At 40.7% G+C, this 14,332-nt stretch overlaps 1 protein-coding gene across 1 annotated transcript in view; it reads left to right on the forward strand.

Annotated features, from left to right (window-relative positions):
• The first annotated feature begins 6,957 nt into the window (after positions 1 to 6,957).
• Positions 6,958 to 14,332, forward strand: part of LOC137522201 (carcinoembryonic antigen-related cell adhesion molecule 1-like) — a 44,064-nt gene continuing 36,689 nt past the window's right edge. The window contains exons 1-2 of the mRNA XM_068242233.1: positions 6,958 to 7,030; positions 9,493 to 9,795. Of these exons, the coding sequence (XP_068098334.1) occupies positions 6,958 to 7,030; positions 9,493 to 9,795 (376 nt within the window). The remainder of the gene's footprint in view (positions 7,031 to 9,492; positions 9,796 to 14,332) is intronic.

Here is a 14,332-nt window from a genome sequence, read left to right on the forward strand (position 1 = left end):
CATTAGCACTCATCAGGCAATGTCTATAGGCAACTGACTGCCCTCAGATCAAAGGGGGCCGAATAATTATGCACACACCACTTTGCAGTTATTTATTTGTAAAAAATGTTTGGAATCATGTATGATTTTCGTTCCACTTCTCACATGTACACCACTTTGTGTTGATCTTTCATGTGGAATACCAATAAAATTGATGCATGTTTGTGGCAGTAATATGACAAAATGTGGAAAACTTCAAGGGGGCCGAATACCTTTACAACCCACTGTGTATATATATATTGCTCTATAGGCAATGTAGTATATTGATATGCTATTTTCCACACTCTATAGAGCAAATGTACCCAAAAAACCGACAAGCCAATTTAGCCATTTACATATTACGCAGGGGGATTCCGTCCCCGCGCATGCGCAGTCATCTCTAATGGTGCGACGTTACCGTCGCATCGCCCACCGCTCCGGCCCCATTCAAGGAGTGCGACGTTATCGTCGAACCCTTCTGTAATAAACTGGGCGATCCCCACCCTCAGTTTCCCCTATTGGCCACCATCCATTCTGTTACCCACGCCCACTTCTTCACTGCCCCAGCCCCACAATAGTCACTAATTGAATTATTGGCACTCAGCTGGCCTATATAACATGTTCACTCTGACACACCAGCACAGAGGTGCCAAGCTGATATTGGACCCCTAGCTGGTAAGTGTCATTTTTTGCAATTACTCCTTCACGGACCCTTCTATCCATACCCTGTTTTTACCTTACTACTGTACACGTATACACTGTCTTTGCTTTTCCATTTTATTAGCTACTGCATTCCTTGCATTTTTAGCCTCACTCTCCCCTTGCTGCAATCTACAACCCCCTACCCCTATCCCCTCTACCACTCTGCACCACCACAACTTGGTCTGTTTATCTATATACATGTACAGATATGGTTGTTGTATATTCTCGTATTGTTATATATACACACAAAATATTCTCGGTTACTAGTTGTAAATAATGGTGATTTGGTTGCATAATCTCGTATTTATACCTCTATTGTCAATTGTCTCAGCTATCTTATCTTTATATGTAAATTATCCTACAGCAAGCATCTCCACATATAGTCATGTCCCTTAACCATTTCACAACTGAGGGGTTTTACCCCTGAAACACCAGCGCAATTTTTCCCTTTCAGCGCTGCTTCCATTCTTGTACTGATGTACTATGATTGGTTATTGGAGACTGGAGAGTCCCCATAACCAATCATTGGACTGCAGAGCCGGGGTGTGTGTGCCCGCGCATGTCGCGGGGGCGCGCGATCGCGCGCTGCACGTTTGTTTACCTTACATTGTTTTGAATGAAGACGGCTTTTGTTTGAAGCCGTCTTCATTCTACTCGCAATCGGCGAGGCTAATTGGATTTAGGAACGCTTGTTCCTAACATCCAATTAGTCACCCGCTGTGCGGGCTGGCTGGAGTGTGCGCGAGAGTTCCCCGCCCACTCCCAGCCAGTAAACAAAACAAGTGCGCCTTTCTCCGCCCCTGGGGGTGAAGCGGTGTGCAGAGGGACAGAGAAATTTAGCACTGGGGGGGGGGTGAAGTGGTTAATACTAAACTTTCACCGTACAACCATGCATATCTGATATAGTAATACCACACACAGCGTTCTGATATGCTTCTTATCTCTGTCAATTTAAGTGTGATACTCCTGTTGTTTATTGCCTGATGAAGCGGGACTGTGCCTGTGAAACGCATTGCCAGTTGTTTCTAGGAGTATGTGAATACATTGTTACTATCTCAATCGACAGCGTCATGTCTGTTTTGGAGTGGCTGGTCCACCACCGCCTCCTGAACTTTTTAAATGATTTTAGCATATTTTATTCTTTTGGCGCCTCTGTACATCTTTATAGTCCAAAACCTGTCAATTCTGTCAGATTTCTAGTACCTACTGTAAATAACAGCAACAAAAGTAGAAAAGTAATTTATGGGTCATTTTACTCTGGAAGAAATGTACTTCTTAATTGTATATGTTTATGTTCGTGACAGAGGTCCTTTAACTGCTTGCTGACCGCGACACGCAGATGGGCATGACCGCTGAGGCAGCTCCAGGACTGCCTAACGTCGATCGGTGTAAGGTCCTTGGGACTCTCAGTGCAGGAGATCGCGCGCAGGCTGCGTGAGCATTTCCTGTTGGTAGGTGGAGTTGAGCTCCGCCTTCAGTCTCCAAGCCGCTCTGGAGACTGTTAGACTACAAAACCACTGTCTAATTACCTTGTACAGCGCTGCGATCTGCAGCAGTGCTGTACTGGGGTCAGCTGTGTGACACGTCTGTCTCCCTGGGACACTAGAGAGCAATCGGCTCTCTAGTGTCCAATAGCCATGATTGGCTGGCTGCAGGGAGGGGGGAAGGGAGGGAGGGAGGGAGAGAGAGAAAAAAATAAAATAAATAGACATATTTATTATAAAATAAATAGCAGAAATATTTATATAAAAAAATAAACACAGGGGGAGCGATCAGACCCCACCAACAGAGAGTTCTGTTGGTGGGAAGAAAAGGAGGGAATCAGTTGTGTGCTCTGTTGTGCGGCCCTGCAGCTTGGCCTTAAAGCTTTTTTAAAAAAATTGCCTGGTCTTTAGGGGGGTTTAACACTGTGGTCCTCAGGAGGTTAAGTACTCCTTGAATAGAGCTCTTCTCTCTGGCAATTTACTTGCCTACTGTAAGCATGTTAAAGAAAACCTGAACTGAAAATTATTTGTCAAAGTAAGCATACACATAATAGAGACACCGAGAGCCCAATATAGTGTAGTATGTACTGGTATGTGGATATGACAAGTATCTATTTATATTCACAAACATGGGTTACCGTCCAGGTAAGACAGAGGCGCTAAGCTTTGTACCCGACCTATTTGAGTTTTATGCTCAGTTTCTTTTGCCTGATGAAGCGGGAGATGCCCGCGAAACGCGTTGCACTTGCACTTTCTGGAGTATATAAATACATTTTTGTTTTGAATACACAACACTCATGTGTGTCTGCTTGGAGGAGGTAAGTCCACCTCTGCCTCCTCTCATTTTAAATGTTTTAGAATATTTTATCCTTTTGAAGCCTCTGTCTGTTTATACAAACATACACAGGTCACACTTACCTCCCGTGTAGTCTACTCCTCAATTATTTTCTTCTCTCCGGCGTCCTGTTTGTCCACTGTGATCGATTAAATTCTCCATCCTTCATTTTAAAAATGGCATTGGTCTTGTAACAGTTTCCGGCTCAGCACACTGTTAAACTGTCATATCATTAACGTGAGCCGTAGGGAAACATGGACATTACCTTGCACATCAGTTGTCATTTCAGCTATAACTGACAGCAACTGATATATAACTAGCAGCAACTGATCTATTTCAGATCTGACAAAATCTTGTCAGGACTGGAGGGGATCATTTTTAGAATAAATGGTTAACTTTTGAGAGGAACTGATGGCGAGGTAAGTATGTAATATTAATTTGTAGGTACATCATGTGCTTATTTTAAATAATTTTTCTCAGTTAAGGTTCCCTTTAAGCTGCACTGGTCTAACAACTGCCACAGATCAGTGACTCATATTAGTGAAGCCAGGTTAAGCTCCAGTGTGTCATTCCAGTGTTTCATTTAAATTCACTTTTAAAATACTGTAAAAGAAAATGCTGCTAATAAATAAGCTATATTTAGCCGCTCATCTGGTGATGGTGACAGTGATAATGATGTTTTATTGTTTCTAATTTTAAAACACCAGCAGCCATAGGTATTGGAGTTTGCCCTGGAAAATCCCATAAACTACTGAATAATATACACAGTACATTAGATTACATGTGTAACTATGGAAGTAGTGTTATCCTCCTCCAATAGACTATTTAGAAGTGTTATCAGTTGTAAGTTGAGCTCAGCTTCTGTTATTACGTGGTAACCATAAGATAACTGGGTCCATGCATGCATGAACCCACCTCCCACTTTTGGCTGGAAATACGGGGCAAATGAGGGGACTTGCCAATGGGCCAACCCCACAATGTGTGACCCTAGCCCCTCATGCAGAGTGCGTGTTGGGAGAGTAGTGGATGCTCATGGGTAACTGCCCTCAGTCCAGCTGTGGCTCACACATCTCCCCTGCAGCTTTGTACTCGGTGTTAGAGTTCCAGGCTTATTTTGGACATTTGACAGTAAATCTAGAGCTCTAGTGGCAAGTACAAAATGAACCGAGAAAAATGTGGGCCGGAGCTGGTGCGAGGATTGGCAGTGGCGTAGCAATAGGGGTTGCAGAAGTAGCGACCGCATCGGGGTCCTTGGGCCCGAGGAGCCCCATGGGGCTCTTCCTCAATCAAAGCATTAGCTGTTTATTGGTCCTGTGGTGGTAATAATCACTTCTATAGATGCTTTGAATAGTAGTAATCATTAACATACTGTGCCCCATCACCTTCTTGCACCTCTAATACTGTGGATAACCTTGGCAAGATTTGTTGCGCCGTATCAAGTGTTACAAAAAGAGGCGCTACTCCTGCTACTGCTGAAATTCTGTTTGTCCCCACGTTTATTGCTTTATGAAGCGGGCGTGGCCTGCAAAACGCGTTGTTCTTTTGGGGTACTATATAATAAATGTGATTACTATTATACAGACAGTCTTTCGTGTCTGCTTCATGGAGGTAAGTCAACCGCTTCCTCCAAGCAAATTTTTAAGGTTTTATCCACTTTTACCCTGCTGGCGCCTCTGGTTCCCGTTTGCTGTACCGTGGAGGGGTGATCTACCCCTTTTCTGATCTACAGAGAGCGACTTCTTAATCCTGAGTGAGGACAGGTCTAATCTCCTCACCTGCCTATACAGTGGTTGCCTTTGTGGGAACCCACGTTTGTGAGTATAATTTTCTCACTAATTATCTTTACTAATTTTATGCTGAACATACTACATTATATTGGGCTCTCGTTTTCTCTAATGTTACAAAAAGAGTGCTGGGGGGGGGGGGGGACAGTGAAAAACTCGCACCAGAGCCCACAGCTCCATAGCTACCCCACTGAGGACTGGTAGCTATGATCTCCTAGTATGCTTTCAGCATGCATTCTGCATGGGAGGGGCAAATGCTATGTTATCTGTGGATAATCTGACCCCGCACTTTTAGCATCAAATTTGTTATAAAAATGATGGGTTATCCCTGGTGATACACATTAAATCCTAATAATTAAAACAGGTTAACTACTGTTAGTTAATTAAAAGCATTATTAGCATTGACGTAGTAGCTACGCCCCTGCAAGCAGTTATGGTATTTTCCAGGCACATAGTTACTAATCCCGGGGGATGGGAAATGGCTAATTATAGCTGCCTGGAGATAGCAGTAAGAGGGCAGAAATAATCAGTACCTCTAAGGTCAATGTTGCAAGAGAGATATCTTGTCAGCAATTACTCAATGCTCTTGTACATCAATTATTACCAGCAAGTGTCTGTTCCATTACTCTTCAATAGGGTGTGGTGGTTGGTTGGCAATTCAGCTTCCAATCTCAAAGTTCTTACCACTTCCTGTGAATTCTCAGGTCCCACCAGTTGCCGGTTAGCAGAGGTTTTATAGTTTGTATTTTATGGAAGTATTTGCTGCTACGCTTGATACTTTAAACTCAGCAACACCTGTGATGATCTACAGTGTAGGAAATATTAACCTGCCCCATTTAGATCCAGGTGAGGTCTTTTTCATCTGGTTCATCATAGCCTAGGCCAAACATCATTGAAAGGGCAGGGTTACATGCCAATATACAGCAATATATTTCTGATGCTGATAATTAGGTTAACAATTGGTATCCTCCTAAATAATTTATTACATACAGTACATACATCTACTACCGTATATACTCGAGTATAAGCCAAGCTTTTGGGACCAAAAATGTGGCCCAAAAGTGTGGGTCTCGGCTTATACTTGAGTCACTTATTGCTGGCTCCCCTGTTGGAGCCTTATGCATAAATTATGTGCCCCTACAGGAGCGATATATGTAGTTGTGTTTCCCAAGTGTCCCCCACGGTGGTGTCCTGCTTCAGTTTCCCGAGCCTGCTCCCTGTCATATGCTCCTACAGTATATGTAGTTACATTACCCCCGAGTGTCTTGAGTGTTCCCCTCCATTTACATTTCCTGAGTGTTTGCTCCCCATCATATGCCACTATCCTGAGTGTCCCTCCGGTGCTGCACAACAGAGCATTCACTTACTGCTTCATGCTGCTAGGATTTCCTCATCATTCTCCTTTCTATGCGCCCTCTAGTGGCGCACATTATGCATGCCAATGCAGGATGTCATAGAGATCAAAAAATCAGCATGGCTACCACACAGCATGCTGGGGCAACTAAGTGATGAGCTCTGAGACCTCACTGAACTGCCAGGCTTCCAATGTAAAACAATTGTTTCAAAAAACAAAAATAGTCAGTTTGGTGGACTGTGCTGTCAGAAAGTTGGGGGGTTCTAAGAAGGATGTGTTCATGTGACTCCAAATGTTATACCCATCCCCTTATTTGATGTATTGCTTAGTTTCAAATGGATGCACCAATGGTCTAACATCATACTATATAATCTAGATACAGGAAGGGCTGTCAAACTTGGAGAGGGACTTAGGAGTATTGGTTGACAACAAGTTAAATAATCGTATTCAATACCAATCAGTTGCAGCTCTAGTAAATACAATTGAGGGCTGCATTAAAAGGGAAATAAAAACTTGGGATGATAGCATATCACTGCCCCTGTTTAACTCTCTCGGCATGGCTTTACAGGAGTGACTTTGCAGTTTGGAACAGGTGCAGAGACGAGCAACAAAATTGATCACCAGGAAAGGTTAGATAAACTGACCTTATTTAGTCTGGAGAAAATATGCCTTAGAGGAGATCTAATTAACATGTATACATACATCAGAGGGCAATATAAAAGCTTGGCATTGTAAAAATCAGTCTCAACGCTCAACAGTGCAAACAGTGAAGGACAGAGAATGCCATTGATCACAGTGGACAAACAGTACACAGGAGAGGAGAAAAAGATTGATGAGATAGACTACACAGGAGGTAAGAATGGTGTGTTTATGTCTATTTTGACTTAAAATTGTCAGTTTAAGTTCTCTTTAAGCATTAATTATATTTTACAAGGTTTTTAATCACCTTCTTATAGTAGCATCACACTCCTCACCTATGGGTTGGCCAGGTTGGGTCTGGGAGGGGGGAGCTTCAGGTTAAAGCTGGTGAAAAAACAGTTACCAGTGTTCTGCACTCACTTGACAAGTGGTCCATAAAGAGAAAATAAATCAACCTGAAAGATGCTAGTTAAAATATACTGAAATAAGATCTTTCAAGCCAGTAGTGATGGCAATGCTTAGGAGAGCTCATGAAAAAGAATGTGATGAGTTTGATCAGCTGATGGATTTGTAAGGCTTGGATTTGCTGCTTATCATCATGCGCTAAACTAGGAAGGCATCCCAGCAAATCAGATCCTTACAAATCTATCAGCTGGTCAAAATGATCACATGCTTTTCCATGAGTTCTCCTAAGCATTACCATCCCTACATTTTGGGGGAAAACAGTAGTGTCTGTTTGAAACAGATGTCAAGACAACTTTGCATTCTTTTTCAACAAAAAATCTTTACATTCTTCAGTCCGCAAAATGTTCACATATATTAAGGTAATGGCAGAAAAATGCATTGACTTGTATGGTGATGATAATGCAATATTCTAGTAAGCAATATAGTTAAAAATTAATATTTGACATACATCAATGTAGAGGTGAAACTGAGTGTATGGCTCTTATCATAACATAAAGACACCATAGTACAAAGGTTTCAGATAAATGATGGTGTTATTTAACCAAGGCATAGTCTGCATAGACACACACAATACAGTACTGATGGGGATTCTTCTATGTTTCGTGCTGTTGGTAGCTTCAGGTAAGGTTTTTTATTATTATTTGTATTATTATTATTATTATTATGGGCTTATTTGAGTCAGTGACCATGTTTTACTTGTCACCAGATGATAGACATAAGCCAGAAATAATCAGTCTGTGAAAATGTTACTCATAGTAACCAAATGTTGGCATTTTATTTAGGTGAATCAACAAAAGAAAAATGCTATTAAAATATACGTCTTACAACCCCCACATTAAAAGAAATGCAAGAAATATTGAGATGGAATATAGTAGCTTGTATGCTAATGTCACAAGCATTGTTATCTGAGGGATGACTAGACTTAAAGAGGAACCCCAGTGAAAATAATGTAATAAAAAAATGGCTTCATTTTTACAATAATTACGCGCGCCCCCGTGTCCCCGTGCTGTTCCCGGTATCCCTGGGATCAGTGAATGGGAACATGGTTCCCGTTCACCCATCTAAGTTGCCAGCAGAAAAACCGACGGTTTATTATGAGAGACCGCAGTTTTTAAAAATTTATATTGCGCTTTTCTCCTGGAGGACTCAAAGTGCCAGAGCTGCAGCCACTAGGACGCTAGGACGCGCTAGGACGCGCTCTATAGGCAGTAGCAGTGTTAGGGAGACTTGCCTAAGGTCTCCAACTGAATAGGTGCTGGCTTACTGAACAGGCAGAGCTGAGATTCCAACCCTGGTCTCCTGTGCCAGAGGCAGAGCCCTTAACCATTACACCATCCAGCCTGGTCTTTACCCCTAAATTGGCCCTAGACTATGATGGACACATGTCTATGATAGGGATTAGATTGTAAACTCCTCTGAGAGAAAGTTAAGTAAAAATACGATATACTCTGTACAACACTGTGGATAATGTCGGCACTATATAAATAATAACTTACCCATTTTATCAATTTACATGGGTGGGGGTGGCTATTTGACAATTAAAGTTGTAGTCAAATAGCACTATAACTCATCTGTCAGTTTATTACCCTTACCTCTTCCTGTGCATTAGTGGTGAGAAACAATCCTGTTTCCTTGTAAGGGTTATGAATTCAGGTATCTCAATGACAGTTTATCTGCAGTCAAGTCAGATTGTGTAAGTCTTTCTGTTAACTAATTAGAGGTCACAAAACTCTTGGATGCAGAGATGAGAAAAACATCAATAGGCCAATATTTGTCTGTATGGGAGCTGAATAAATATTGAAAACTTCATTTGTGCACCTCAAAACTTCAAACCTAGATCTTTAATTTTAAAAATAAAACATAAGTCACTAAGATTCCAGGACAGTCCTGTTTAGGCTTAGATCTACACATACTGTACTATGGTCTATCTAATATAATTTATATGTACTGTATATACTTTATGCAGCTTGGATATGGAACTGGACTGCAGCGCCTGCATTTGATTGGTACCTTACCAAGCTGCATATATTTGCATAATATTAGTCTTTTAATTTGCATCAAATCAGAATGATTAGCAACTCGTTGGTAAGATACACTGCAGCCATCTGCAATATACACCAGTGAACATATTGAGAAAATGATTTAGCAGCAAATACTAAAATGTATATATTTTTTACATTTATATTTGATTTCTTTGCATTTTTTGTACAGGAGCTGTGTCTGGTGGCTACATAGTTGGTGGTACAGTTGGACAATATGTTATTTTTAAAGAGACCGTGTCTGTTTATATTGATCTCGTAACATGGAAATATAACAATAGCCTAGTTGGAGAGTTTTACAATGGAACATCTGAGTGCTATAATCGCTATATTGGCAGATGTCGGGTGAGTCGAGATGGAACTCTGAGACTGTACAATCTGACTTTCGATGACGAGGACATTTACCATATGGCGGCAAAAAGTGAAGAAGATGCTAATATTACGGAGGAATCTACATATGAGCTCAGGGTTTATCGTAAGTAGTAGCCTTTTCTGGTCTCCCCGTTACAGAACTGCGCCCTGCAGATTCATGGGGGTGTATGCACGTTAAAAGATTCAGTGGCTAGCCATACACTATACAATCTTGGAGGTTCAATCCTACTACTTTCTTGCTGTATAATATCTTCTGAAAACCATATTTCCGAAGTAGTGTGGTGATTGTATATTATAAACGAAAAAATTAAAATGGAGATCTACCACTGGTTTGACTGGCAAGATTTGCAAGTGCAAAAGTATATTATTGTTTTGCTGCTCATTAACTTATTTGGGATAACAGAATGATTAAAGGAATACTATCAATACCCAAGTGTTCTAAAATGACAATGTACAAATAATGTCTAAGTAGCTGTGTAAACATTTTCCTACTTTTCATGTTAAATATCAGAGGCAAAAGCTGTCATTTATTGAGGGTAGGATTTAGCTATATTGGGAGAAAAAAACAACGTTTTGTAAAAAATAATACCTTTTAATGGCTAACTAATAGAGTTAAATGATACAGAAACACGGTACAGAAACTTTTTTGCTGCTATATTGGGACAAATCAATTGCAGTAGGGGTGTCTGCTTCAATGCACAGCCAGAGTTGCATATCAGACTACAGAAAGCAAATATCAAACATATCAAACTCTGAAAGCAAAAACAGTATGAAAAGCTGTGACAATTAGTTACATTTCCTCTGCTGTCATCAGACACGCCAGTCAGAAACACAGGGCACAGGAGCTGCAGCTGTTGGGAGCTCTCTCTCTTTCTCTGTCACACACAGAGTTACACTTAGAGTTAACTGATCAAGTGTGAGGGGAATTTCCCCTCTCCTCATGGCTCAGTCTGCCGTCAGTTTTGGCGTCAGTAAAGTTTGAAAGTATTTTGAGAACAGTAAACAAAGAAGTTGCTACTAAAATGTATACACCAGTACTTAGCAGCACTTCCCAAACAATTCCTTTGCAATGGAAAAAAAATATGTGAATCGATAGTATTCCTTTAATGAAAACTTTTCAACTACCTCTCATGATATGCAGACGAAAAGAGAGAATGGATGTCCTCCTGAATGTTTATACCAGCTTTTTATAGCCATTTGCAGTGTCTGTGAACTTTCTGCAGGTCCTAGAAAAGAACCCTAAAAACTTTGAGCCAGTTATAGGCAAATATTACATCTAACTGTATTTTTATTGAGACAACTTTTGCAAACTTTGGGTCAACATGTAAGAGCTGTGCAGAAGTAGTGTTGAGCCAAAATTTGCGTAATTTCGCATTTCCGTAATTACATACACAAATTTTGTTGCTATGATGTGAATTTGTATTTTCATAATTGCCATACAAACCATAATTTGGGGTTTCGCCACAAATTCCCGTTTAACACAAAATATGTAATTTTGTGTTTTGTATGGAAACAGTAATTTTAATTACAAAAATGGACATAATTTTGTTTCTTATAGTAACTATGCAAATTTAAGTAATTACTAAACTCAGGAAAGTTAATCATTTGATTGCAATTACTGATAACGCAGATGCCCTGCACAGGCTGTCACTTTAAATGTATCAGGAGGCTCTACCTGCAGCCACTTTTAAGGCAGGTGCTCTTTGTCAAGCTGCACTTAGCGGTCATGCATGCTGAGACACTTGGTTGTGGGCCTTGCAATATCTGATAATGCAAGGTCCCTGCACATGCTGTCACTTTAGATGGATCAGGAGGCTCTGGGTTGTAACACAATTTTGAGAATGCCAAATGTCCACATTAAACACAAAATTCCGATTTGTTTCCATTACAGAAACAATCATAATTCCAAAAAACGATCAGAATTATAAAATTTCATGTAAACTCATAATTTTGTGAAAATGTGAATTTTTGATTATGGACAAAATAGTTATTTCGCGAATTATGCGACATTTCACGTAAACGTAATTAGGTGAATAGGTCATTACGCTCATCGCAATTCGGGAGATTTTGGAAAACTTTAGCCGGGGCGCTGGGTGCGCCCTTTAATAGAAATCAGATAAGAGCATAACCTTTTCCTATCTTATTACTAGACATCTTACAGGGCCAGGGGCATCAAAAGAGCCCTCAACCCCACACACGGTGAGAATAGTGCTTTGTTTGGAGAAGAAGGCTATGTTGCTCTTCCTGGGAAGGTGCTGATGTTCACCGCCAGTGGCTATAGTGATCTGGTATAAGAGTTGAGAGGAACCCCAATGTTTGCAGAATTCCATTTTGGCTGTGACAAGCTCCTATAGCATGCCTACAGCAATAAAGCATCCTATAGCAATTAAAGACATGTCCCTGCAACACCTCTAGCCAAGCCCAGCCACACCCCTAGTCACACATATCACAAAGATTTCATAAGCAAAAGATGCCATTTTATCATTCAAACCACACTGATCTTTTCTATCACCCTTAGTTTTATTTTACAATAAGATTTGAAAGTAAGAAATATATTAATTTAAAGGGTGGGAATAAAGTTTATAGTCAATTACAAAAAAAACATTCAGTAGAAAGATACATATATTTTCACAGACCACTGTCATCAGTCATGAAAGAGGGACACATGAGGAAGAAAGAGGGACATGGGATTTAGTTCATAAAGAGGGACTGGACTGTTCCTCCAAAAAAGAGACAGTTGGAAGCAGATCTAGGTAGGTACCTGGGGCCACTTTCTTTGGCCTTTCTCCACTTTAGCTTACCAAAAGGAAATCAAGAGGACCCCAAATTGACTACATTGCCTAGGGCCCAATTACATCTTCATCCATTTCTGTTTGGAAGCTATCCTTATAGTCTTGGGGCAGAGCAGATACAGCCACGGCCGGATTTCAGGCAAGGCCACATGGGCTGGCACAATCATGCAGTCAACCTGCCAACATGTGAACTGCAGCAGTGGAGCAAGTGTCTGGAACGCAAGGAGTGAAGGGGAAGCAAACATGGGCAGCTTATGGTCTGTGACCTGAGCTATCACTCATCACTTTTCGAGTCCAACTCCACCCTCCACCAGCTCCAACCTATCAGAGCGGAAAGTATCAATTTGGTCCATAAATGGAATAAAAATTATAACCATTCCAATCATTTCAAATATAATCGATCCACAAAACAGACTGATAAAACGATTGACAGTTGGTCGTTTGTAGTCAATTGGCATCATGAACACTGTACAATCCAATCAATTTGATCAATCAGTAAAATTGCATCGTTGATAAGCATCTTTAAATACATTGATTACTGGGATCAATAAAAGTGCGTGTGTGGTAGGGCGCTAGCTGTTCGTCAGGGGGCAGCTGGTGATAGTGGCCTTGGGTGGTAAAAAGTACAAATCCATCCCTGGATACAGCCCCAATGGTTGAACTCTCATTGTTGTCTGGCTTTCCACAGAAATGAACATATTCAGCACCATGGAAAGCATCCTGGGCTGTGGTCACTGAGCAAATAAACTCAGTCAGGCATGGAGCACAGAGCAAGCAGTGCTTAGTCATTCATTAAACCTCACAACCATTTAGTGAGTTACTGCAGTGTTACTGAATCAACCCATTATGATATAATTAACAGTCACTAAGTCAGGAAACTTGGCTTCTGTATTGTAACTGTTAACAACATCCAATAAAGCGGACATGAACTCAGAACCACCTCTCTGATCTAAAAGATACACAACAGCATAATAAACTTAAAATTAAAAAAAAAATGCTTTGTTACAGCTGATCCTGCAATAAATCTGCAGTGTTTCTATTTCCTGCTTTCATGGAAGCAGACATATTGTTAGCATCCTTTGCTTTCAAATGAGCTTGCCTGTCATGGCAGTCATGTAACACAGGGGAGAGATCAAATTACAACTTGTGCTTAGTCACAGGTAAGAGGGAATTAGACAGGCTAAACTCTCTAAAATGCACATTTCTATATGTTTTCCTGCAGTCCTGTGCAAGAGTTCAGGTCAACTTTAAGTGCATTTCTTTTTTTCTATTTGTAAGACCAGTGGCTGAAGAGGGTTTGGATCTTGGCTATTCCTATTCAATAAGTCAGTATCCTATTCAGTAAGGAGTCATTGGTCAAGACTCAGTAACAGTGCAGCCTGGCTTAGTGAGTATGCCCTTAAATATGGAGTGAGATAAATGTGGTGGCTTCTATCTGTCTTCCTTTATACAAAATACTTATTGCTTGGCTGTCAGGCTGATCCACTGGCTTTTGTAGTGTCTAAAGGTAACCCTACATTTATCAATGTTCTCAATCAGTGCACGGAAGATTTGATCACTCTGAACAAATCTGCCAGAAATCTATGCCTCAACATGTCAGATTAATTTTAGCTTCCCCTTCTTCTACTTTAATGGCTTCCAGGTCAAACAGACTTTGCATGTTGTTTTCTAGTTGTTTAAAATAGAGGTTAGGGTCCCTTCCAAAAGCACAACCTCATTATGGTGAAAGGCTCTAGTGCATGTTTTTTTTGCATAAAAACTGTTCTGGAAGATAACATCCTCCATTAGTGTAAATTGTAGCACCTGTTTTGGATGCAATTGGGTGCATTTATGCCTTTAAGAGGCTCT

Source organism: Hyperolius riggenbachi, chromosome 6 (assembly GCF_040937935.1).
Source record: "Hyperolius riggenbachi isolate aHypRig1 chromosome 6, aHypRig1.pri, whole genome shotgun sequence".
Taxonomy (NCBI): Eukaryota; Metazoa; Chordata; class Amphibia; order Anura; family Hyperoliidae; genus Hyperolius; species Hyperolius riggenbachi.